General features: G+C 44.5%; 2 protein-coding genes across 4 annotated transcripts in view; both read left to right on the forward strand.

The window, feature by feature from the left end:
- The first annotated feature begins 3307 nt into the window (after positions 1-3307).
- LOC307236633 (uncharacterized protein) lies at positions 3308-22664 on the forward strand. 3 transcript variants are annotated; one of them, XM_080009106.1, is made up of 5 exons: positions 3308-3735; positions 11017-12031; positions 14263-14365; positions 17772-17856; positions 22008-22664. In XM_080009106.1, exons 1-4 carry the CDS (start codon positions 3388-3390, stop codon positions 17803-17805), a joined length of 1500 nt encoding a protein of 499 aa, XP_079865232.1. In that variant the 5' UTR covers positions 3308-3387; the 3' UTR covers positions 17806-17856; positions 22008-22664. The 3 variants fall into 3 exon arrangements, with proteins under 3 accessions (XP_079865232.1, XP_079865233.1, XP_079865234.1); XM_080009107.1 differs by having other exon boundaries at positions 17777-17856; XM_080009108.1 differs by lacking the exon at positions 17772-17856.
- Positions 22665-26385: 3721 nt separating this feature from the next.
- Positions 26386-27143, forward strand: part of st6galnac2 (ST6 (alpha-N-acetyl-neuraminyl-2,3-beta-galactosyl-1,3)-N-acetylgalactosaminide alpha-2,6-sialyltransferase 2) — a gene marked incomplete at both ends in the record, with an annotated part of 7346 nt that continues 6588 nt past the window's right edge. The window contains one exon of the mRNA XM_080010060.1: positions 26386-26483. Coding sequence (XP_079866186.1) covers positions 26386-26483 — 98 coding nt within the window. The remainder of the gene's footprint in view (positions 26484-27143) is intronic.

A 27143-nucleotide genomic window follows, 5' to 3' on the forward strand; every position in this document is an offset into this window, starting at 1 on the left:
GGTTGTTGAGACTTGGGTTTGGCTGTTTTTATTTTTATTTTTTTGCTTTTTTTTTTTTTTTTTTTAAATATTATTATTATTATTTTTTTTTTGCTTTTAATCGTTGTCACTGATTTTTCGTTCGGGAGAGGGTTGGACACATTCGCGCTGTCCCAGGGGGTGTAACCTTTAAAATGGTGAATAAATAAAGCACCTTACCTTATTGGTGCAACATCAATGCCACAATCTAGTTAAAAAAAAAAAAAAAGGGTGGGGGCTTAAATTATTTCCTGTTACGTCGTAAGCAGTGCCAAGGTCGAGTACAATGTTATTCAATGATGCTGAAATAATGTTTGCTCCGTTTTTGTCATGCAGTTAGTAGACAGAGAGAAACCCAATCTCAAACCTTTAAATTCTACAAGTTTGGACTGAATAATCTCCCTCCTCTGTGCAGCGTCGTGTCTCATACAGGGGGGGCTTCCGTGCTGCGGGTGGCTTCTAATCAACACCACAACAGAGTAGTGTTACACCTAGAGGGTATTTGCATTAAAATGCCACTTTAATATTTTCGGTTTTTGGTTGTCCTCTGTCCTACTTGAGCTGTTTAATAGGAATTGATGCTGTATTTCAAACTGTCAAATCGGGTCAGTTAGCCTTAATGTAATGAACCAGCTCTTTGCTTTCCAAAACTCGAGCGTTTGGATTGTGTCGTTTCAATCCTGCATGGATGTTTCCTTTAAACCGCCACACACACACACACACACACACACACACACCCACCCACCCCACCCCCCACGATAGAGAGAGAGCGCTCCAGGGGACTTGATTTAAAAGCGAATGGTGAAGTTGCGAGTGTCTGCCTTACGGAGGAAGAGATCTGCATTTAAAAGTTGAGTTTTGTAGAATAAGCTGTTCTCAGGTGCGGTGCTAAACGTCTACTTAATTTAATCAGCAAGATTACCAAAATCCGCTACAGTGACTTGATTTTACGACTTAAAGGTGTTGGGGTCAGAGGTGTGGTGGGGGTGGTGGTGGTCTCACAGTGGAGCTTTCTGGAGAACGTTGTGCCATTTGCTGCTATGAGATACATGAAAGCCTACCAAGTTGGTCTTGCGTAATTCGGTTTGAGATTGATTTTGTCTTTTATTATTTTTTTATTATTAAGGTCAATCAATCCATACATATTGACTATTTGGAGTTTTATATAATGAGCGGGAACAGTAGGGGGCACTATGGTCGCCAGGACACTGCTCGATTCTAACTTCCACTGTCCTGACGCAGGAAGGATGTGAGCTTTACTGTTCATTTTCATCAAGCGTTTGTTTTCTATCGCTTCAGTAAGGGCGTCAAATTCAGGTTGTACAGTTCGCAGCGTTTTGGTAAACATCTCACGAATGAGGACTCTAAAAGGTTACAATTTGAAATTGTTTAGACTTGTGCTTTTATTCTGCCATCTCCTGTTTTTTTATTTTATTTTTTTCCTTTTTTATAATAAGGAAATTCTGCCATTGCTTTGCTGTCGACTAGTTACACGCAGATCAATGACAAAGGGGGCGTGGTTCTGATTCAGCTTGTCTAACTACACTTTGCAACACTCAGCATGGAATCAAATGAGCACTGGGGCGTGATTTTTATTTAAACTCATCCTAAATAAACTGTCGAAAGTACTTCAGAATATGTGAATGATACTGTATTTTTTATGTGAGCAGTAGGTTTGTGCAGACATAAAGTGCCTATGAAGTAGAGTTTGCAGTCTGTCGCCTGTCCCTCATCACCTTTTATGTAACGAGGCATTCAGCACTATCAGTCCCTTCAGTCACAGAGTGCCTTTGTTCTGCTGCAGTACCTGCTTTCCATTTTTGTCGTGTCTTTCCCTGGTCAAAAAAGCTTCTGCCAGACTCCCTTCCAACGGGGGACAGGCTTCCCAAAATCTCTGTACCAATCCATACAACTGTGCTAGTTTTTCCAACCATCGTCTTGTACCACTGCGGGAAATTCTGATCACTTTTTTTTTTATTTTTTTTTTTTTTTTTTTAATTAAAACTAAAAAATAATTTCCAAGTGTAATCTGTGTTGAGAGCATGACCTAGTACTTTTCTTGAACTCTGCCCAAATGCTAGTTGGGTCAGTGAAAGGGAGGAGAGACTGTTCAAAACATTATGACAGAACACACCCGGATGCACCCTGACGTTATCTGGATCCCATTGAATAATGTTGTTTTGTTGATGACTCAATAAAATGTTTTCTATGTATTAACAGGTGTATTTATTTTTTTGATCTCAGTCATAGATAGTGCTATAGAATACTCAATGGCCTCACCCTTTCAGTTATATTATCAGAAGAATATTATTTATCACACGGGACACACAACATATATGGTGACCAACACACACACATGCAGTTACACATACCGATGCAAGGAGTTGAGAAATGGTCACAGACAACATATGCTAATGTTTGGGCAAAATTTGTATGAGAATTTATGTTTGGAGACGTAAAACAGTCGCTTGCGAACATGTTGCTTCAATAGGGTACCGTGGTTATTTGAGTCAGGTTTTTACAAACCTAAATTGAAAGCTGGTTTAACTGAGGGGTCAACTGGAACAATGTCAAACTCATTTGGACCAACTGCATAATTTGCCCTGACTAATCATGGCTCACCTGGAAAAAGGCAGCCTCACAAATGACCTTTTATGTCCGAGGGACGACCGTCTGCACGGTCCTAATAACTGATAGCACTTTAGTTTTGAATGAAAGTAATGATTTGACCTTAAGGAATTATTTGAATTTGGGATGACACTTAAATTATTTGGTGCTGTGGTTGTCAACGTGGGGTCCCGGGGGGGTGCCCAGGCAAAATGATTGATGGTTACGCTTGACCGTTATTTAATTTACAAGACGCTAGCACCGTTAGTGTGCAATAATGACTTTGACCATTGTTTCACTGATCTCCCCACCTATAGTATAGGCAGCTATGGATGCTTGGGCTGAACCCCAAATCATCCCAGAGATCTTAAATCCTATCAAATGGGGGTTTGCCTTTATCATTATTAATTTTTTTTATTTTTTTTTTTTTGTCTAATTCAGGGTCCTTGATGGAAAAGAATGTTGAAAATCGCTGCTGTAAATAACCGCAGGGTCTCATTTTTAGATTTACAGATAGTCCTTTTGGGGTTTTTTTGGGGGGGGGGGGGGGGGGGTGGCTGCGGGCGCGTCCTGGGGTGGGCGCGTCCGGCGCGGTGACGTCACCACGCAGGCGGCGCAGCAGGCTCGTCTCGCCGCGCCGCGCCGCGCCGCTGCAGTGTGTGCGGGGCTGCGCGCCGAGCTACACCGCGTCCGTGACCGCAACCGGCCGCAACTTTGACGGAGCTCCTTTCACTCCGCAGTTCAGACCAAACCCCGCCGAAGATGGACGTGGACCCCGCCGTCATCATCCCGGCCATCCTCTTCACGGTGGTCGCCCTCTACCTGGCGTCCTCCTTCCTGAGCAGGAGGACCGAGGCGCCCGCCGGCAAGACGGTGCACCGCGAGGGGGAGATCCCTCCGCCCGGATCCGGCAGCGGCGTCGGGGGACGGCAGGACCCGGAGCCCGCGGCGGCGGCGCCCGACCTGGCGGAGCACCGGTGGCTTCAGTGTGAAGTCGCCCCCTGCGCCAAGGAGGAGCCCGGAGCGGAGGCTGCTCCGGGGCTGGAGGTGGAGGTGGAGGAGGTTGGGGCTGCAGACGTTGTCCCAGTGCACCAAGAAGTAGAAGTGGAGGTAGGAGGACAAATGACTACTACTACTACTATTATTATTATTATTATTATTATTATTATTATTATTATTATTGCATTCCACGCAGCCTTTACGCACAGTGGCGGCGGGGACACCGCACCGAGCGCGCAGTCCGCCCGGCTCCACGGACCTCCGTGCTCGGAAGCGCTGCTCCTAATTCTCCTGTTAAATCGTAAGGGGTTTACACTTTCCGCACGCACGCCAGATTAACAACGGTTCCATCCCGAGAAGAAGCCACAACTGACCCCCCCCCAGGAGCGCAGAACCCGAGTGGTCGGTCGTGGAACTGCCGTGGCTGAAACAAAGGCAGTTTTAATTGAATAAAACACTAAATTGGAACTCACGACAAAAAAAAACAAAAAAAACAACAGCAAATGCTCCGTTCCCATCGCCTTCGTTGGTCTTTATTTAAAGTGGAAATCCGTAAGATTACTTTGTTTAAAAGAAGTTTTTTTTTTTTTTTTTAAAGCGGGCACTTTATAAGAAACACCCATCACCGTGTTTGTGTTACGCATGTGCTTCTCTAGCCGCTGCTCCCGTTGTTGGTGGCGGGGTCCGCCTCTCCCCGCGACAACGCGCACATCGGGCGAGTGCAAGAAGTGAGAATAAGACAATTCGAAACACGCTTGATTTATAAAGCGCGTTGAGCTTTTGATAAAGCAGCCGTAGCTGGCTCAGTAAACCGCACGAACAGCCACCAAAAAAAAACCCCATAAAGAACGGGAAAATATCGGGCGAAGGCATATTTTTTGGGAAGGAATAGTGATTTTTAAAGCCGGATTTGGGAAAATAATCCCATTTCCGATATAATTCTGGGACTTGTAGTATAACCCACCCAACACAGACAATGGATTTCCACTTTAAATAATTGTACAGGCGTCTAATTGGACGCGTCTTGATGCAGAGTGGGTTGATTTGTGGTGGATCTCCTGAAACTCAGCTTGACTAGGACTCAATGTACCCGCCCGCAAAAAAAAACAACCCAAAAAAAACATGTGACATCTTCGCCGAATACTTTGTCTCCGCCCAAACTCCTTTCCCACCGGAATCCACGCAGGGTCCCTTTAATAGGCAACCGACCCGAGGAATGTGCCCGCCCAGGCAGTAACCTGAGGCATTTCCACGGCAAGGAAGAAAGTACCGAATACCTCTCCATCTATATTTGGCGGTTAACGGGGCGTCCTATATTTACATACGCAGCCGACGCAGCGTCGCACGGCCCAAAATGGATCTCGCCCCTCCGAGCGCAGGTGGAAGTGCCTCGAAGTGGGCGTGGCACCAGCCCCCAGCCCCACCCCACCCCCCGCCCCGTGAACAGACGTTTGTGTCGGAGGCTTGAGGGAGTAGCTGGAAGGGACGTTATTCAGCTCCTCCTCCACACGGTCCGTGCCGCGAGCTCCAGTTACCTCACCGCCCCGCGGGGAAACGGTTTGCGGTCAGGAGTTAAAAAAAAAAAAAAATAAGAAAAAGCAGTAAGCGATTGAAATATATTGAATCGTTTCTTATTGTACTTCACCTTTATTTCGTTTGCAAGTCATCGGAGAGGACACTGGCACCATCGGAGAATGTACGATAATGACTATGTGGGTCCTAGTTTCATGGGTAGGCGTGTAGCAGTTTGGGATGAATCATATCTAACAATTAGTCTTCTCACTTTGGGATCCCAGGGACACCATCCTATCAAATGGCGTCAGTGGCCTCTTTTGTATCAATCAAATTGATGTATTGATGCAGATTTTTTTTGGTCATATCTTCTCGGAGAGGAATATATCGCGATATGACGATGTCTTTATTTCATTCAATTCTTTAATTCAAGTCCTCAAAGAGCAGGGGTGGGGGGGGGGGGTAGCATTTGTTTTTGGGGGCTACTCTGAGGCGGAGCGTCTCCGGCGCTCACACGGGAGACGGAGGGTGTACGTCACCTTTCACTCTTAAACGTCGCTCCATTTCCCAGCGACAGCTCAGAAACAGCGGGGCCTTTTGTACTTCACCGCGCAGCCTAAGAAACGGACGGAAGCCGCCCGACGGCCGCGGCGCCGGCGGCGTTGGCTTCACCCCGTTCTGGTCTCCGCCAGAGAGCCCGCGAGCGGAGGACGGGTCGAAATGTCAAAGTTGAGCGGTTCGCGGTTCCTCGGTGACAAAACCCAGAAGTGACTGTTAGTTGGTATAGAACATGTCAGGGACCATCAGCGGTCATACGGTGGGATGAGAGGGAGAGAGGGGTAGAGAGAGACTTTGACCCTTAAGGTTCATTTATTTTCAGTAAGTCATGTCACAACAGCAGAAACTTGATTATGAAGGAACCACTATACAACAAAGAGAGAGAGAGGAGCCGGTCACTGTCGCCCTCTGTCTCCGCTGGTGACGTGGGGCAGCGTGGATGGATGGGACCTCATGTGGGCCGACACCGGACACTGTAGCTATTGACGGCGGGCGTATAAAGCTTGTTTGTGTCCGATCGCATCCGTCTTGTTTTTCGGCCCCGCTTTGGTCGCTGGATCTCAAATCCTCCCGTAAAGATGTCATCTTCAAGATTTATTTTTAAAACGGCGTCTTATGGACTCGATCAAATTTACAGCCATTAATAACGGAGGGGGGAGGGGGGCAAAGTGGCCGTCATACCTCCTCATCATTTTGGCATCAATTGATAGGGTATTTTGTTGTTCTTTGTTTGTTTGTGTGTGTAAATGCTCCACCGAAACCTCCTTTCACAGGCTTTGACAAACAAATGATTGCGCTATTGAGGTATTTATGAGTGCAGCGGTTCTCAGCATGGGGCCAGGGGACCCCCAGGGGTCCATCAAGTGGTTCCAGCTCAATCATTAATGGTTAAACTTCACCATCATGTCATGCAAAAGCAGTTGGCAGTGTTAGATAATTACATGTTTGTGTATAAATATTTATTATTATTATTATTATTATACGGGGGCCGGCCCGCATGGCATCATGGATTCATCTTTTTGGCATTTTACAGGCTAAAAGTGTGGAACACGACAATCGCCCCAACCCACGGACATGGTTGAGGTCTTGTTGGAACCCGGGTTTTCCAGACATCTTGTGGTGCAAGTTTTATCCACATTGACCTACATTTGTAGCAGGAATTAGTGGAAAAAGAGACCGTCGCAAATTTACTGAAAGTTGAAGAACGTAGGCGTAGCGCGTTTTGGTCGTGGAGCCGGGCGCTCTGTGACATAATTAACCGGCGTTATACAAGTCTGAGAATAATGAGTGTTTTGTTCGTAGTTTGAAGCTCTCCAACTATAGTGTCGACTGCTATGGAACCAAATCTGTCGAAAGTTTAAAAAAAAATCTTTGCAGATTGGGAACCAGTTGAGGGTCCTTTGCGGGTTACATGTTGAGAATCACTGCATGGGTGCACAGGAAGCCCCTCGGCTTTAGGTATTCTTTTTAAACAACAGGACTTTAACATATAAGCTGTAGCTAATATATAATATAGGCTGGTTGTTGGCATGTCTCACTACATTTTTAAGTTTAGTAAATCAATAGATCAGTAAATACAAAAATGATTAATATACAAATAATACTTTGCCTCATTATTTAAGTGGGATATTCAAAAGCGGACATGCTTCGATCCTGATAATAAGACAATAACGCTTTGTAAGGTGTGGCCGATACAGACAGAATCATGGGCAGGAGAACCAGGACTCCCATTACAAGCCTTTTTTTTTAATTTTTTTATTTTTTTATTTTACTTATTTATTTATTTTTTGGGTGATTTGAAACTTTGACCTCCAATCACCCGACATAATCGGATGCAGACCATCATTTTGGATGCATTAGCTCATCCCCTCCCATCTCCACTCAGGGCTAACAGCTTGCTAATCTGTCTGGAGCCAGCTCTGCTCCCAAAGGGTTTTACTGCTCATCATATCACCTAGTCAAAGTTTATTTAAAGTGCATTTATCACAAGGTCTCCATATACTTGACATCAGGGATGCAGCCATACCAGGCTAAAATAGGGAATCCAAGGATATTCCCTCTCAAATTGATGTTTATATATATATATTTATCAATGAATATATTATATTTCATTTATTTATTCTAGCATGATAGATGTCTCTAATCGAGAAAATATTATTATATGTCATTATTTCGGGCTCTGACTCAGAAGTTATGGTCTGAGTCTGTGCTGCTGAGCTACAGGTAATAAAAATGAAATATATTCTTCCATTTCGCCCCTCCCAACAACATTTTGCTGCGTCACGTTTCTATCTTTGTGAAGGAGAGCCACTCCTCAACCCCCGCACCCCAGGGGCCACAGGTGTCGGGGTCAGAATGGCAGAGGTCCTCAACACTGACCCTGGGGAACCCCGCTCAGTTTTCATTGGACAGTTGTCGCAAAGGCTCAAAATTTTCAGACAAACTTTATACTTTAATCGTTGATCTGTGTTGTTATGGAGGGGATTTAACTACCCAAAGATCACAAATCTTGGAAATATACTATTTACCGGTATATATCTGATAATACATTTAAATAACTTTTGGCTTAGTCGACCTCTTTGGAAACAATGAGCATTGAATTTCAACATGGGAACATAAACGGAGCACGTGCCGGCCAATGTTAAATCACCCCAACAAAAATAAAAGCTCCATGCTCTGTCATTGATAACGAACGCTGAAAGCACGGGTGACATCATAGAGGACTGAGTCATCCACAGAAACATATTTGACCATTTTAGGACTCAGCCGCGAGACCAGTAATGGCACTGGATGTGTTTACTGTATGATCAAACCAACCCTTGGACTACTAACAATCGGGCAGATGGGCCTCCTTAATACCATATGCATACCATCATGCACTTGTACTTTACTTGGGTGAAGTGCAATTCAAAACTCAAGCAACATAGTACTCAAGTCAAGTGATTCCATTTTGCGGGACTTGACCTTTTCATTTCAATAGGGTTGTCAAAAAGGTTTCCTTTCACACTTGATCGTGAGAACCGGAAGGCGGGGTACCAGGACAGAACCTGGACCCTCAACACTTTGAGCTTAACTCATTGAGGTGAACGCGCTCGGGATGGAACGTGTCTTCACGCGGGCGGCAATATGAGGTCATGGACACAATGGTGAATGGAGCGCTCTTCTTCTTGGGGGCCGTTTACTTCCCCTCGTTCCAAGGGCCGTATCAAACGCATCAGATAGTAAACAAATGAGGAACAAACAAGGAAGCTTTGTGCAACGTCTCTAATGCGGATAAATGGATTATGTGTCGACCGTTTTTCTTCACGCGACTGGAACGGTGTGTAAGCCTATCCTCTTTGGTGAGAGCGAGCGGAGGGGACCGATCCTCGCAGATTAGGGCCCCTTTGTTTCAAGAGGCAGACATTCGGTGGGAAGAGGGCGGCGGCAGCTCTCTCGGGCCCGGGAGAAGCTGCTGAGCAGATGCCATTCCAGCGCGCGGGCGGGTGGGTGGGTGTCCGAGTGGGTGCGAGCCGGCGAGCGAGCGGGGCCCGTTGTGGGGATTACTGCTCCCGGGCGCCAGACAAGGACGGCGGCAGGAATACTCTGACGCATTTGAGCCGCGGGGAATTCACGGTTTCCGCCGACCGCCGCGCTGCCCGGTAGTCATTGTACCGAGTCATTAGTCGGCCGGCGATGCAAGCACCGCGGAGGTTAGGGTCTGGTATTCGCCGGCGGGGCAGCCAAACACGGCCTTCGGATTGTGAGGGCGCAAGAGTCATTGCTGTGTCACTGTGTCCTTACGCTGGAGGACCACATGAGTCACCAATGTCAACAGCTGATCGCTGTTCTATTCTGACCCGGGTTCCGGTTCGTTTTTAGCCCCTGCAGTTGTCCGACAGGGCTGCTCTGTTCCACACGAGGTTTGGAGAGCGTCTAATATTGATGAGCTTTCTCTTTAAATCTGGAAGGTTATTTATTTATTTTTTTGTGTGTTTTTTTTCCCCCCGTGGAGCTCAGAGATTTTATGCGCTGTGACAGGAGACCTCTGGCAGCTTCTGAAGCCCGGAGGGGGGAAAAAACCTCAACTCCTGACTGTCCCTGCTGTGCTGTGACTGCCAGTCTCTGTCTCTCTCTCCTGTCTCACTTGCCCCCCCCCCCTCTCTCTCTGTCTTTTTCCATGTACCCAAGTTATACTGAATTCAGCTACGTGCAAGTACAGAGTACTTATGCAAGCATTTTAGGTTACAGTTATAATGAGATTCCTGATTTTGATATTTTCCATCAACTGCTTTTTTTTTTGAGGGGGAAAAACATAAAAATTCTGACCTACCATTTAAGTCTCACAAAACAAAAAAGATGAATTTGTGCATTTTATTAACACAATTACATATAAGCTGTGAGCACTGGGATTGAGTGTATTGTAGTGTTGGCCTTCCGTGGTGATATCAGTGCATCCCTTTAGGTGGCTCTCCCTACACATCTCATCTTACGGCAGCGTCCCCTTTTTGCCGCTTTGCCACAGACTCAAAAACACACATTTGGGCGTTAACGCTTCCACCCCCGGACGGCAAACAAACTCCACAGCTCCGCGGTGAAACTCCTCCCGATGTGTTGAGCAACGCGGCTCTCCGTGAAGCGCCTCACACGTTCGGAGGCATTTTAGAGCAACCGGATCCTGTGATCGAATGTCCCATCAGTGCACTCTCAGCACCTCACAAAGACACAAGCAGAAACAGGTGCTTCTGTGGAGAGGAGAGGAGCTAGGATGACCGCAGCCTAGAGGTCGGCCATTAAGTAAGTGTGTGTGTGTGTGTGCGCGTGTGCGTGCTCTCTCGCTCTCTCGTGGCGGCGCACGACCGTCAAGGCCACGGAAAGCTGTGGCAAAGGACTTGTTGGCGTTGCGTTTGAAGAGCGCTTTATTTGTGTGTGTGTCAGAGGCAGGTGATGGCGAGAAGGAATACGGCCTCTTGACGAAAAAAACCCCGCAGAGGTCTGCGAGTGACAGTTATCACTCACACGACCATGACTGTCCCACGACGTGGACACAATGGGCAGATGAGTCAGTGCTGAAAGAAAGGTTGTGCGGCTGGGTGTCTGTGTAGGGTTCTCTTCGGTGGGGGGTTTCCCCATGGACACACCGTGTCCTTATTCCTTCTCCCGTGTGTCCTTATTTTGCTGGAAAAACATGATCTCACTCAGCAATATCGCCAAACTCAGTTTTGGGCACAAATGAACTAGTTAATAAACAATCAATGGATGAATCATCTCCTGTTTGGCGTGTGGTAACACTCGGACCCCTCAGATATGCTAATCCACTTTGACCTCTCTTTGTCCTTGCAGAATGTTCGAGAGCCAGTCGCAGTACGGGGACCTGTCCTGGAGCCAGTGAAGGTGCCAGAACCAGTGCCAGAATCGTTACCGCTGGCATCGCGACCGGCGAGAGAACCGCAGGCGCCACTCGTCCCAGAGACCATTACAGTGTCGGAGCCAGCCCCAGAGACTGCGTCACGACCCATTCGGGAACCTCTTCCAGAACCCGAGCCCCAACCCGTTGCGGAGACTGTCCCAGAACCTATCGCAGCGCCAGATCTAGTGTCGGAGCCTGATAGCGAGCCCACCTCTGTACAGCCTCTCACTGTCCCAGAACCAGTCCCAGAGCCTGTAATAGAACCAACCCTAGAGCCCATTGTAGTTCCGGAGCCTGTTGCCGCCCCAGAGCCTGTTGCCGCCCCAGAGCCTGTTGCCGCCCCAGAGCCTGTTGCCGCCCCAGAGCCTGTTGCCGCCCCAGAGCCTGTTGCCGCCCCAGAGCCGGTTGCCGCCCCAGAGCCGGTTGCCGCCCCAGAGCCGGTTGCCGCCCCAGAGCCGGTTGCCGCCCCAGAGCCGGTTGCCGCCCCAGAGCCGGTTGCAGTGCCAGAGCCTGTTGTCAAACCAGTCCCAATCCCAGAACCAGCAGATGAGCCTGCTGCAAAGCCCGCAGCCAGTCCAGAACCTCTTGCTGAGCCTGTCGTCATGCCAGAGCCTGTCGTCAAACCAGTCCCAATCCCAGAACCCGTAGTTGAACCTGCTGCGCGACCCACAGCTCGGCCAGAACCTGTGGTGGAAACATCTCCCGAACCTCTGGTGATGGAGGCTCCACAGCCTGGGCCCGTGGACTCGCCCGTGGATCAGGACCTACCGGACCTCGTACTTGGATCCACGGCCGACAAGGTGGTCACGCCTGAAGCGGTGGTGGAGGTGGCGGCGGCGGTGCTGACCCCTGAAGAGGCTCCCGAAGCGGCTCCTGAAGCTGCCCCAGAGTCTCTCCCTGAATTTGCCCCTGAGGCTGCCACTGCCCCTGAGACCGTCCAGCACAATGGTTAGTCTCCCCACGGCACGCGATAGAAAAGGGTATCCTGGCCTTTGTGATGAAACAATGTTTTTAACAGGATTTATAGTAATCGGTTATTGTCCCACTCCCACCCACAGTTTGACGAGCACTTCCTTTATTAGGACCTCTTTTATTAGTCATTGTGAGCTCTCCCATTGGTCCCGTCATGTGTGCTCTCCAGAGATAAGAGCATTGTGCCAAATATACAGCATATTTCTGTGTCTACAGCTGAGGTACATACTGTGTTGTTTATAAAGCAGCAAGGTTCTGCTGGTGCTCAGTGCTCATTCCACTGGTAAGCCAATAGAAACATAAGCCACGTATTTGTGGAGTTTCCTTGCCCTCCCTTGCCCCAAATACCCATTTCACACTGAAAAATAACCTGACATCCTAGAACCGGGTCCATTGAGGGTCAGCTCACGTTCTCTATTCGGGATTTTTTAAATTCAATACACGTAGTTGATCTTTAGTAGTTGAGGTCCTATTTTTGTGGATTACTTGTACATTCTACATGGATTCTCTACAGGTTAGTAAAATGAAAATCAACCCACACAGTAGCCCTGGGCCCGGAGGCTTGAGTAATGTTACTTTTCCCATCCTATATAGTAAATCTAACTGGATCGTTGAGTGTGCCGGAGCTCTTGTGTTTTCTGTGTAAAATAGCTCATAAAGCATGACGGCCCCTTCTGGCAGACAAACGCCCACTGACTGTGCAGGCCAGATAACCACTTTCCTGGAAAACTTAAAGCTATTTTTATTTTTTTTTTGCATAATATTGAACAATGATATTGATCACTGACGGCCGAGGCACATGCTCGTGAGTGCTTTTATTTTTCTTTCCCACAAAATTAGGACAAGTGTTGCGTTAAGTGACCTGGGGCCACTGCTGCACGGGACTCGATATGATTAATCTGTAATTCATGTACACATGCATTTGTTAGGATGCGTAAGTACAGAAAGACCTTTGCGCACGATTCCCCATCACTAATCAAATTGATTTCCTTCAAACTCAAATCATGCCTGTCCCAATCAATGCCCTGGTTCGTCAGACATGGCCTCACAAAGTCGCTCATGACATGTATCGAGTTGAATTGAATCGTATCAATTTTTATTTTATTTTATTTTTTTGACCGCTGGTGGGAATGCTAGTCTATCCATATCTGATCAAAACAAATTGCCCATACAAAGTAGAGGAAAACTTGAGTGTTTTGCTCTCTTAGGAGTCAAGTTTATTTATATACAGTGTGTTTCAGTCAGCTGGTGATATTGAACGCTGTTTGCTTTAAATTGCAACTGTTTCATTTCACAACCAATGGTATCATTGAGTGACTTAACCAGTATTTAATCTCCCTTGTGGATGATTGCCAGTTTGCCTTTTCACTCATTATTCTTTCTATCCATCAAAATGAGGCTGGTTGTACTATATATCCTTTGGCTGCGAACTTTATCTGTGCGAAATAAAGGTGTTTTTTGTTTTTTTGTCAGCATTATTTGTCGGCCCTAGTCTATGGCTTAATTTGACCTCATGAAAAGTCCACTAACGCCAGGGCCCGTGAGTCTGGATGTGCGTGTTATGTCAGTCCACATTCCATTGGCTCAATAAGCTGACTGAAGCAGCCGTCTGACCCGGGAGGCTAAAACTTTAACCAGAAGCACTAGTAACGGCCTAGTATCTGGTGCAATCTGTTTCCTTTCTGGTTTCCCTCACACGTATACAGCAGATGTTCCAACACGTGCATGTATTGGGGACTGGAGGGAAATCAAGTCAATCAAGAATCACAATTAAAATAATTTACTTTTAATTCCTGCAGTAACAGTCCTGAATGGATATTCATATTGTATTGTTTTTATAATAAGCTGACATGGGGGGGAAATATATATATATATATATATATATATATATATATATATATATATATATATATCTATATATATATATATATATATATATATCTATATATATATATATATATATATATATATATATATATATTATAGTATTGCGGATACGACCGTTTAATACTTTGTTTACATTGCATGAGGTCATTTATTGGACGCTGATCATACTGATTGTATACAGCAGCAGTGGAGGAAGTGCAGTCTCTTGCATACACACAGATTCGTTAGTGTGTGTATATACACTGTACATATTAGTGTGTAGGTGTCAGTGTGTGCATATGGGGGTGTGAGTTAAACACGGTGGGGGTCTTCCGTTCCAGACGTAGCCACTGCTGAAGAGGAGACCGTGAAGTTCACTCCCGGGAAGAAGCAGAGCAAGTTTGAGACGCTGATGACCAAGGAGGAGATGGAGGAGGAGCAGAGGTACGACACACTCACTATTGTTGATCATATTTTAATACACAACTTGGCTTGCTGCATCCCCTGCACCACCTTTCTTCCACCTTGACCCCACCCCACCCCCAGCATGGTCCAGCCTTGAAAGGCCAAACCTTCTCGACAGAGGTACTGTACCAACAGGAGGAGAAATGCTCCATCTCTATTCCTGCAGTGTTTTGTGTGTGTTGTTGTTTCTTTAACTTAAAGTTAAAAATAATATTATCTCTTTTTTTTTTACAATACATTTCACAATTAATTTTTATTCATCAATGTTTTCTCTGCATCTGTATCTTATTTAAATATGGACCTGCTTAACACAATGTGTATCATGTTTATATAGTAAAAAATAGTTTAAAAAATAATCAAAATTAATTTTTGAAGAAAAGTTTTTTGATTCTGCAAATTGTAAACGGTAATTATTTTCTAGAATAAATAACGTTCGATTTTAATTTAACAAAAGGCATTTGCTGCTCAATATTTTCTTATATACCAATTCATTGTAGTGCAAAAATGAAAAGTGCAAATTACATATTACATGAGCTTGTGTTTCTCATTTATTATTAATCAAATCGCAAAACAGAGTATTAAAGATATTTATTCTGCAGAATAAAGGGAAAGATAGACCTACTTCAAAACAGTGATCCGTTCAGTCTGCCCCTGCTTCTGTCGAATGTGTATATTTATATTGTTTCTTACATGGTAGATGTCAGATCTGTTCAATTGATACTTTAAATGGGTGGTCCACATTGCGTTGCCAGATTAATGGGGGGAAAAAAAGAATAGAAAATAATCCTTAAAATGTCGTCAGCGCGTCCCTCAAACCCTGAAATGTCCGACTCAGCGATGCGTTCAAGGTCCATCAAGGCGTCGGAAAGATAAAAACCGCGCAATGGTAATCGCGCACAGAAATACCAGAACGGTTTTCGTATGTCATGGAAACCTAACATACTGAAAATGTAATCCAAGGGACAAAACGAATAAATGACGTGCCAGACGCGCAGCTCTATTTCCACCGACAACATGGTAAGTTCTCACAATGAGAAGTTCTGGTTAACAGGCAAACATGGACGGTTGTTTTAAAGACAAGAGGCCTGCACTGTGTAGACCGGGGGACGCCCGTGCTGCGCTCAGGTAAACGCGAAAAATCGTGCTGCGTTTCAGAGAACCCGGGAAACTGTAAAACGCACCCAACACGACTAAATTGGACCTCGTGTATCGCTGCCTGCTGCTATATTTATTATTGTTGTAACGCACCAACCCAGCAAGTCAAATTCCTTGTATATGCTCTTGGACAATAGGTGATCAGGAGCTCGCCACATCACCAGAATTTGCTACCAGAGCCAGACTCCAGCCTGGTTCTTGGCTGCAGAGCACTTTAGGGCCTTGGTGGGGTTTTCTTTTCCCAGAGCTGGGAGTGTTTGTCTGTCGGCCCCTGATTGGATACTCATGTTTTAAAACTTCAGAACTGACTAGAGCTCTTTAAATACCTCTGCGACTTGGCAGCTCCGCTATATTGTGTTAGAGGGAGAGAGAGGGAGAGAGAACTTCAGGAAAGCTATTTTGGTGTTTTGTTCAGTTTCCTCCTTTTCTTATTATCCGACGAGGTTGTGACTCACTCCGAGTTGATATGCCCTAAAATGGGGAAAAAACAACAACTCATGGTTTGAGGAAGCGACTGCAATTTTGTTTGTTTTAAATTGCAGTGTAGTTGCGCTGCGGAGCCGTGGCTTCACTCACCGAAATTCCCACGTTGTGCTTCAGTGAGAGTCGTGAAACAAGGCCTGGGGAATTTTTTCAGTAAAAATGGAAATATGCTGCTTTCATCCAGGCTCTGCCAAACCTCACTAATGTGAAAAATGCAACTTGTGGGGAAAGAGGAAAAAAGGATGGGGTGAGTGGAGGTGTCTCTGAGGAAACACACCTCTGATTATCTGACCTAAACTCTATTCCCTCAACATTAACGATGGCAGTTCAGAGTGCCTCCAAAGAGTCACTTTTACATGTTTTCTCTGTGCAATATAGAATAATGTTATTGACTGTTGGAGTGGATGTTGGAGTGATGACAAAAAGACTATAATAATAATAATAATAATATTCAAAGAAAATGGCAATACCTTAATGAATTGGCAATATACAGTAAAGCTGAAGATAAATTTGAAGATAAAGATTACTAATGTACAATAAAAAAACAAAACGTAAATATGAACCTAAGATGTACAATAAAGAATAAAAATGGCTCTGACAATAAATTACCGATGGACAGTTAGTGAAAACCTCGAATTCCCTAGAAATCAGCAAAACTCTAACTTTTTTTTAAAATATACACTGAAGTATATGAATATGTTTAACTAGACTTCCAAGTACACGTTTGGAGCCATAGACAAGGAAAAATAATTACCTTTAATAGTTTTTGGGTGTCCGCCACACAAGTTTTCTGCCAACTTCACAAAACTTTCAAAGATAAGAATTTCAAAGGGGGGGGGGGGGGGGGGTTTCAACAGGAGTGTCTTAGCAGGGGTGCAGTGTTAGTGGGGGCCCATTAAAAAAAAAAAAATATATATAAAATTTAATTGGTTTTAAAAGTGTGTGTGTGTGTGTGTGTGTGTGTGTGTGTGTGTGTGTGTGTGTGTGTGTGTGTGTGTGTGTGTGTGTGTGTGTGTGTGTGTGTGTGTGTGTGTGTGTGTGTGTGTGTGTGTGTGTGTGCGCGCGCAAATCCAGTTGTTTTTTTAATTTTTATTCCAATTTAATGTTTATCATATTAGTCTGGTGTTGCCTGAATACTTCAGCATGGCTTTTGATTGACTCAAAAGCCATGAAAAGATCAACTTTTCAAAGACACTACGAGGAGTTGTCCGCAAAATAAATTGGGCTCGCTGAGTCTGATTTCCCCAAAATATTATAATTATTATAAGATATGACCTCATGGCTAGACCTGATGAGATCTTGCAAACCGCTGCTGTTGAGAACTACGTCTCTCTTCTCATCAGAGGTCATTTCTTTTTTTTATTATTTTTTTTTAACTACTTGCAGCGTGAGGCAAAGGAACGCAGTCTTTATTCCAGGAAACACTCCGGCTCCTCTCCTCAACGGCCAGAAATGGCCCAAACTGCTCGTGGTGCCTTTTTGTCAATTGTTTGTTGATTTAACTGTTCTACCGAACTAGGCGCCATCACCGTTTCGCACCGGGAGTCGAAACGGCGACGCAGGGGGGCTTTTGTTGAGAGCGCGCCGATGCCGACAGGGCGCGGCCCCGCCCCTCACTTTCGAAGCGGTCCCACAAAGTGGAACGACGTGGGAGCCTGAAACCTCTTTTGAACTGGTGTCGTTATTTCTGTTGTCTTTGCTGCGGGGCGTGGACTGCTCTCTCATCATCGGGTCTCTGTCTTTTCAGGATAGAGCTCACAGCTGATTTTACCTGTCTGTGAGCCCCACACACACACACACACGGCACGGTGTGTTATTAGGCAGGAGAGATGGTAAGGCTGCTCTATTTCTCTTCCGTGGCCTCTGACTTTCCATCCCATGATGCCCAGCCCTCTGACCACCCCCACCCCCCCACCACCACCACCCCTCCCTCGCAGTCCACCTGTCGGACAGCTGACTCTGACATAACACCCCGCCCACATCCCCAACCACAAAAACAACTCTTCTTCTTCCCCTCTCTTTTGCAACCACAGCGATCTTCTAAAGCCAAAACCAAACCTACAATGAGACGGAACGGAGGCTGTAGACACTGCACCCAAAGGATCACTAAATCACCCCGAATAGGACATTATTGTGATTTATTTGTGCTCATTTTGCAATACTATGTTTGTAAATACTATGTCCCTGTTTAAAAAAAAAAAAAAAAAAAAAAAAAAAAGCATAATTAAAGATAAGACACACTTTGTCGTTTTGATGTACATTTGCCAGCTATTTCCTGTAGAGTGCATTGTTAAAATTCAATGTACAGTACATTAAAAAATAACATAAAAATAGACAAAATAACCACTAAAAACTAATATTGTGAATTGCTGCATGATGTATAAAAAATATAATTATAAAAAAAATATTTTAAAATGTATAAAAAATTAAAGATAAATAATCGGCTATCTTGTAGTAGTTTTTATACACACTTGCAAGCTATTTCCTGTAGAGTGCATTGTTAAAATTCAATGTACATTACAGCACATTAAAATAGACAGGATAATATTTAAAATGTAATATAGTAAATTGCAAGATATATAAAAATATAATTATAAAAAAAATAACATGTATATATAAAAGTATAATAAAAAAATTAAAGATGGTAAAATAACCGACTATCTTGTATTAGTTTTTATACACACCTGCCAGCTCTTTCCTACAGAGTGCATTGTCATTAATTCATGTACATTACATGGTCGGTTCATCAAGAAGCAAATTACATGACCGTCTAAATGATAATACCACTGTATATTCGCCCCATTTTATCCCCCATTCAGAGTGACTTTGTGATCTTATTTTTATTGTGTCTGCAAACCCAGCTTCATTTTTATTACATTTTGGGCAACAATCGCTAGTTGTTGGTGGGGGGAAAAAACTGGGGAAAAGAAGTCTCAGTTGAGCATGGCACACCTACCGCCTAAATATTCACCTTTCAATTCACCGATCATTCCTTTATCCTCAGCCCTCCACTTCACGTCACTTTGGGTGTTCGCTGCTTCACTCTGCCTGAAACCAAGCCCGTGAAATTGGTTTTCTGTCGGGTCATCTTTCACGGTGAAACTATTTATTTGTTTTAACCAACCATTTAACCCCCATCTCGTGTCCAAAAATGATACAGTATGTTGCTGTGGCTGAATGCGGGATAATTTTCCAAAAGTGTGTGTGTGTGTGTGTGTGTGTGTGTGTGTGTGTGTGTGTGTGTGTGTGTGTGTGTGTGTGTGTGTGTGTGTGTGTGTGTGTGTGTGTGTGTGTGTGTGTGTGTGTACGCGCTGTCACTATGGCAATAACAGCACCATCAACATGGTGTGCGCTTACTTATGGGGGTGGGGGAGGAAACCAAACACATTTCCGCTCTTCTCTCTACGGGGCTGTGTTTGTGAAAGTTAAGTGGATTCCCGCACAAGTCCCCTCGACCCCGAGGAGACGACGACGCGGCGGAAAGCTGTATCAGCAGGGGTGCAAAACTGCTCGCGCCTCGTCCTGTGATGAGTGTGTGTGTCCGTAACTGAACTCCCAGCCACGTCTCGGGGGAAAAAAAAATCGAACGCGATGGCGCGCGGGCTTCAAAGGCTGTCCTCAAAAAACGCAACCGCACCCGGCTCACGCCCCGCACGTGGGCGACTTAGCGCGACACCGTCCTGTGTTCGTCGCGCGCACGGCTGCCGGCGGGACGAGGGGGAGGGGGCTCCTTCCGGCGTCTCTCCTCAGGGGCTGAGTTGTTGAACAAAAAAAAACAAACAAACATAAAATACAATAAGATCTTAGCTGTTTTAAAGGCGGCAACACATCTGTTTATTCATCCGGGGGAAGATAGGGGACTCGGATGGGGACTGTTACCCCCCTCTCTCTCCTCCTCTTGATGCAGGGACACCGATGTAGGTCACGTGCGCTCCAAGGGGGATGGAGCACAAAGAGCATGTCACAGGAACCCGCCGCGGCTCCTCTTCCACCGGGAAGGCGTTTGTAAGGAATCGGTGACAAAGACGCAGTTTTCCTCTCAAAGCCGGCGCCGGGGGGGGGGGGGCTTTTTGGAAAGGCTTGATGGCGGTTCATCTCGGCGCTGGAGAATAAAAATAAACAAAGCGAGCCGCCCAACCAGGGGAACTGGGGTCGGCCTTTATGCAACAGAAAGAAAAAAATAATATGATGTCACTGATGGAATAGCGACTTTCTGGGTTTTTCGTTGCTTGTGTCAATTGAACGCGTGTTCTCGCAATATTTTCACTAAGTAATTATAATAACAAATACACAAGACTAACGACGAGCAGCGACGCAGGCATATTTGTTTGAAATTGGTGTCACTTCCGATGTTTTTATAAATATAATAAATAGCATTTGTCTTATATTGCAGAATAGTAAAATAAGTAATTAAATGTATATAGTAAATACATTGCTTCTTTCTATAATATTTTTCTGATTCTAATTGAATACATATTTTCTGATTTGTATATTTTTTATTTTGTTTGTGAATAATGGAAAACTATTTGATGTGCAGCCGTTTGAAACTGTATTTTTGCAATATCTTTTCTTGCATTTTTTTTTTTTTTTATTTGGGAAGGACAAATACCGACATTAAAGTAAATATTGTACCGCTCGTCTCCCACGGCGCGCAGTTCAACTCTAAACCAGAAGCGGTGCTCGGAGATTTAGAGGGAATCTTTCAGGGCTCTCGTAATTGTTTGGGTGATGCCCGCTGACTCTTGAGGAGCCCATTTTCAGACCCCTTCTCTGCTCCGTTGCATCGGCAAAGTCCATTTGTCCAAATGTGACTCATCTTTTCCCCCTGTCAGGCAGCTGATGAGGGCGTGGCTTCCCCATGGCTCCTGTGGCTCTTATGCGGCTATAAAAGCAGGGCCAGGGGTGTTGTGCTTTAGCGCCCGCCGCTGGCCGAGTGCTGTAACTGCTGTTCTGTTCCTTCACGCCAGTGGTCTCAAACACAAGTGACCCGGGGGCCACTGGCCAGGTTGTCATTTTCTATGGGGCCCGTGTTGAATTTCAAGGGAAAACCAGCCATTTATTTATTTTTTATTTTTTTTGCCGCTCATTTGTGAATTGCCTTGTAATCCTCTCATCTCTTTAATTCTGTTTTATATTTTGAAAACATTAAGTACAGTAAATATACTTAATGTTTTCAAAATATGAAATTGGAATAATCAAGCATTGTGATTTGGGGGGGGAAAAAAACCAAAAAACTTGCGGGCCAGATTGCACCGTGTAGCAGGCCACATTAAATCGTCTCGCGGGCTGGATGTGGCCCCCGGCCCTGTAGTTTGAGACCCCTGGTTTATGGAAAATGTTTGCTTTAATTTATTGAAGATCAGATTGGCAAAACAATCATGACATGTAAAAAATAATATATACATTATAATAAATGGATAAATAATATGAAAAATACAATTAGAATATGAAAACAAAAAATAATAAAATATATTGTGTACATTTATTATTAATTTGTATTTATGGTAAAAAAAAAAACGATATGTTCAGACAGGGAAACTTACCACCGTACTAAGGAGCGTTTTGAAAGTTTAATCAAAGCGAATGCTCTAATCCATGCATTTCCACGTTGACGTGCTGCAATCCCCCCCTTTTGCATTACCCTCGTTTTCTGCACTGCGAGCCGAGCACTGCCGCCATGTTGCCTTCTTCCTCTGTTGTCTTTGGTGGCGGCGGGACACTCTCCTACTTTGGCTCGTTCTGGAACCTCTTCCAAGCTTCTTCTCTGCTAACTGCATGTTAACAGCTAACATCACACCTGCTGGTGAGTGGGCCTCAACCTTTATCCAGGTATCCAACCTGAATAAGAGATGTTTTGAACATGTTTACTGACGTACAGCTGTCGATAAAGACCCCTGCATGAATACACTGGATTATTCTCAATATGTGAAGCACTTTTTTTTTTTTACCACTTACGTTCCTGTTATTTGTTTTTTTTTCCCAGCTGAGTCAGCCTGAGGAGGTTCTTACCACGACCCTGCCGCCGTCCCTCCCCTTCTTCTTCACCTGTTTTCGGTGCCGGTCGTCGAAGAACACCGTGACAGAACAGCGGATGCCACCAGCTTCAAAATGTCTCTCCACGTTACCGACTGGTCCTTAAATGAGCTGTTTGACGTGTGTGTGTGTGTGTGTGTGTGTGTGTGTGTGTGTGTGTGTGTGTGTGTGTGTGTGTGTGTGTGTGTGTGTGTGTGTGTGTGTGTGTGTGTGTGTGTGTGTGTGTGTGTGTGTGTGTGTGTGCGCGCGCGTGTTCGTGTTCTGTATTAGACACCAAAGTGCCCTTATAAACGGGTAGTTTGGGCTTTGCTTACTGATGCGTTTATTACCTACAGAGTGTGTGTTCTCGCTCTGGCCGAAATGAAGTAAAATAGGGTTTTGTAATAATTTTGTGGAGTAGAGGGCAGTGAGACTTGAGAAAAGTGTGTGTGTGTGGTGAAGAGCTCTACCGGCTCTTAAAAGGTTGAGTTTGTTTAATCCAAATCTTTGTCGACGACCGTGTCTGCATGTCTCTGAACATAAAAGCTTTTTGGGGGCTTATTATTATTATTTTTTTTTATTTGTTTCTCGTAAAACTCTGGACAATTAAAATCTGGTTTGTTGAAAATCAAGTTTCGGTGTTTCCTGCCCTTTGTTTCCACACACCAACATGTCTTTGCTTAATGAAAAGGGAGGTGAATTGTTGATTTAATGGCGAACTGTGCGATTTTTGCTGTTTGTCTGTGTGAACTTAAAAGCTAAATCCATCCCCTGAGAATCAGACTTTGGACTTCTTTATCACTTTTTTTTTTTTTTTTCCCCCCGTAACTATAATTGTGTTTTACCGTTTATGTCTCTTGGCACATACCGTCACGCCTGCTTTGGTTTTCCGCTTCCTCCCGTTCAACAATAACACCGCAGAACCCCCCCCCCCCCCCCCCCCAAAAATACAAAAAAAAAAAAAAAAAACACCCCCCCCCCCCCCCGTCGGAGCCGACGGGGGGCGGGAGCCGTCAAAAGATGCCGTCCGATTGCTTCAGCCATGCGGCAAAATCCTTCAACGACGACGAACCCGAGGCGTGCAGGCGGCGCACTGTGCGCCAAGGCACCAAACACTAAACCTCACGGTGTTTGGGGCCCTGAAATAATTTTCCAAACTTCAAAGTGAGAGCTGTTTTGTTGTTCGTGACGTCGTCGTTCGTTATTTGGGTTCGTTTGTCTTGGCGTTCGCCCTCGTAGTCTGTTGGCGTCGCCCGCCGGTTTCTGAAGAGATTATTTGGTACACGGGGGTTTTGAGTTCACGCTCGCCGCCGTCTCGGCAGGAAGCGGCCGGAGCTTCAAGGGGTTTTTCTCGTTTTTTGTTTTTTTAAAGGCAGCGAGAGCGAGACGTTGGCGTGTGATGCGAACGAGAGACGTGTCAACCAAGGCAAACCCCAATATCCTATTTATGGACAGTTGTAAGATCACAAACGAGACCCCCCACCCGTTAGAAATGTTAAATTCTATTTAGATCCTTAAGTCTTTGTGTTGTTACTGGGATAAACATCTGGCTGATCAGGATATTCTTTTTCCATTGACTTCCATTCAGTGTGAGGTTTTCTGGAGCGGAATCTGGTGGCCATTTGCAGAACTGCAGTTTAAAGTACCTCTATACCACCGGGGACCACCAAGCATCTTTCCTGGTGTCGTTTGGCACATGGGGTTTGAGCAATACATTTTTTAACTTGCAGTATATACGCATACGTCTATCTATTCCGACAGACGTCCTCTGTTAACCTTAAAAAAAAAAAAAAAAGGAAAAAGCCAGATCCTTTTGAATAACACGTTTCCTGGACGATGTTCTCCACATTTGAGCCTCGCTTGGATGACCTTTTTTGGAACCTGCTGACGACCGGCGGCGCCGCAGGGAACCCGTGTCCAAACACTGAAATGCATTCCTCCTCCTCCTCCCCCTCCTCCCCCTCCTCCCAGGTTATTTTGGTAGCGGCTCGCTTTACTTAAAGTAAGAATTGTATTCTTAGACCAAATTCTTGTGATGTCGCACATTCCCTCATGGGTCAGGTTGCACGGAAACAAGTCCCTAACGAGCCCAAATGCGTGCCGCTTTTTGGGGCCGCCATTCCTCACTAACTCATCTAAATGCACTAAATACATTCTTTAGTATCACGGTACACTACTCTAATTATTCTACCAATTACTCTCACTTTACACTGGGATGGCATCAGTGGTTCTGAACATGCGGGTCCAGGCCAAAACCGGGTCCTGGGTGTATATTTTGAAGTGTACTATCTGATGCCGTGCTTTTATTTTGAAACACCGTCTCCAACTGCGGCGTTTGGCCGTCGTTACCTCATATCTCCAACGTCCCACCTCAAGTCAAGCCACGGGATTCAAACCCCGGTAAGTTGGCACATTAATTCAGGTGCGTGTGTGTGTGTGTGTTTTGCAGGGTGCAACAGGAGCAGTTGGCCGCCATCTTCCTTTTGCTGAGAGAAAACCAGGAGGCGCTTGGCGAAGTGACCGAAGGAGACATGGAGGAGCAGCTCAAACTCTACTCCCTCTAGTCTACTAGTAGTACTACTTCTACTAGTAGTAGTACTAGTTCTAGTTCTACTAGTAGTATTAGTCATAGTACTAGTTCTACTAGAAGCCCACTAGTAGTAGTATTAGTTCTGCTATTAGTGGTAGTAGTAGTTCTACTAGTAGTAGGTCTAGTAGTATTAGTAGCAGTAGTAGTATTGGTACTACTGAGGTCTGACGAAGACCCAGAGATCGACAGGGAGTCGTCTACCAGAACAGTTGCTCTAGTATGGACTGTATTAACTTCCCTTCTAGTGGATGCATGTTAGACCACTGATTGGTAGTGTGAAAACACCTTTGGGTTCTTATTTGGTATTTTTTGGACATGGGGCAGCTATGTTATTATTATCATTATTATTCATAATAAAAAATAATAATAATTGTGTAATAATTCCAATAATATAATCACAATTAAATAATTCTGATTATATTATCCATATATATAAAGCCCTGGTTGTAAACAAAACATTTCTTATGTATTAAGGTCTGTTCAGATGAGTCAACTATACCCTTCATTGTTATTATTATTATTATTATCATTATTGTAAATTAAATTGTTTGGAAACTCTTTTATTTAATCTAAGCACCATTTTGGGGAATGTATCTGAGAAGTGCCTTTTGTTGCTTGGTTTGTCATATGGATTTGACAGCGCTTAAGAGTCCAAAAATTGCCGTTGTCGCCACAGTTTTTCAGGTGGCATAACAGACGTTTTACAGTACGAGAACATTCTCCTTGGAATTACTGACTCTTATCTATCATATTATTTTAAACGTCAATCTACACCAAATCGTCCAAGATCATTTGGAAAACACGACCAAAAAAAAAATCTGCTTTAACTAGCCAGATGTATTGTTTATTTAGAGGACGTTTCAGAGGCTGTAGTGCTAGTATGTGAGTTGGGTCTTCTTTTACAGAGTGAGTTACTAAGTATTGCAATAGATATTTGGAGGGCAAGTGAGGATGTACTGTGGTAGCAAAATAAAGTATACGCTGTATGCTTGTATATCTCCACCACCGCTCCCTTCAGTGATAATATTTGTATGTAAAGAGTTTTTAAGGATTTTGATAGAGCCTTTCTATTGTTATTTCTAGTCAGTCAATGTTTTTTTTTTCCATGACAATAAATCGATCTGAGAAAAAATGATGTGTGATTATGATGTGTGATTACATTTCTGCACAACGACAAACAAGTCACGTTAGACTACTTTTTATGGAGGAATAATTTGGACAAAGTAGAAAATAAATGTGTTGTGTAAAGTGAGAACCGGTACATTTCAAGCAAGGACACTTTGCAGAGATGTGTTTATTGTTTGCATGCAGGGACCTGGTGAGAAGATAATTAATTCAGGTTATATTCAAGGCAGTTCTCTGTAAAAATCTGTGAAAATGACTATTTTAGCATTTCAAGTCCAATTTCATCAGGGGGAAAAACGATATATAAAAAAATAATTTTAGTTTGTCAGATCGCAGTTTTCGTTGATATACGCCTATTTCATTTCTTTATTCATTAATTTATTAGATTAAGTCCAAAATAACCCCCCACACACACTCCCCCATAACCCCTCACTTACCTTTACAAGAGCTCTTTGTTGCTTCACTTCCAGGTGAACAGGTGACCACCACACCCACATCCACGCTGCGAGTCCAGCCTTTAGAAATGAGTTTACCCGCTGGGACCAATAACAACTAAAAAAAAAAAGAAAAAGGAGCTGGTGTGGTGGTGAAGGAGAGCTGAATGGAGGGATGAACGTCTAATTATCCAACAGTGATGAAGGTGTTTTCCAAGAAGCGTGTTTTCTGGGCAGCGCTGTGCCTGATCGTTTCCACAGTGATTTACCACAGTGTGAGCAACCACGGATCCCTCAGGTAGGACTGCAGATGCGTTTGCAAATGACATTATTTTGTATGTAAATACCACGTGGTGTAGAGATAACAATGGCAAAAAAATGAAGATACACACACACACACACACACACACACACACACACACACACACACAGTATGCATTTATAGATGGGTCGAACAGGAATTGTTACAAAGCAATAAAAGAACATAAATAATATTGCAGGTTTTCTGTGTTTTTCAAACTATGAAGCTTGACAGAAGGTGTGCACACTGTGCAGATTTAGGGATAACAAAAAATAAACACTGTATAAACAAACAGTTTGGTGGGAGCACATTTTTGCCTCCTGGGAATCTTGTTTTAATGTCAACAGGTGAGTTGATGCAGGTGAACCACGTGAGACACTGGCGGTGGAAAACCAACGGCATTTTTTCTTGAGTATAAAAATCATTTGGTTGACGATGGTTTTTCTTAGTTATGATCATACGTTACCGTCCGTATGGAAATAGCGGAAAAATAGAACCGTGTGGTCGGTCGAATGAGCCAAATGAGCCAAGCCTCTAAATTACTGCTGGCCTTTGCTCCGGGGCCTGACCTGTCAGGTGGCCGTCACCTGACGCTGCTTTTCACTGACTGAAATAGCCTCAAGTACCCTGTAAAAACAGGAGTGAGCAACACGTGGC

This window comes from Zeus faber (assembly GCF_960531495.2).
Source record: "Zeus faber genome assembly, chromosome: 11".
NCBI lineage: Eukaryota > Metazoa > Chordata > Actinopteri > Zeiformes > Zeidae > Zeus > Zeus faber.

Bases quoted from the DNA above. Each gene is read 5' to 3' on its own strand.
- LOC307236633 (XM_080009106.1), top strand. From the start codon at position 3,388: ATGGACGTGGACCCCGCCGTCATCATCCCGGCCATCCTCTTCACGGTG. The intron at 3,736-11,016 runs GTAGGAGGACAA...TTGTCCTTGCAG, and splicing joins ACCAAGAAGTAGAAGTGGAG to AATGTTCGAGAGCCAGTCGC. The intron at 14,366-17,771 runs GTACGACACACT...CTGTCTTTTCAG, and splicing joins GAGATGGAGGAGGAGCAGAG to GATAGAGCTCACAGCTGATT.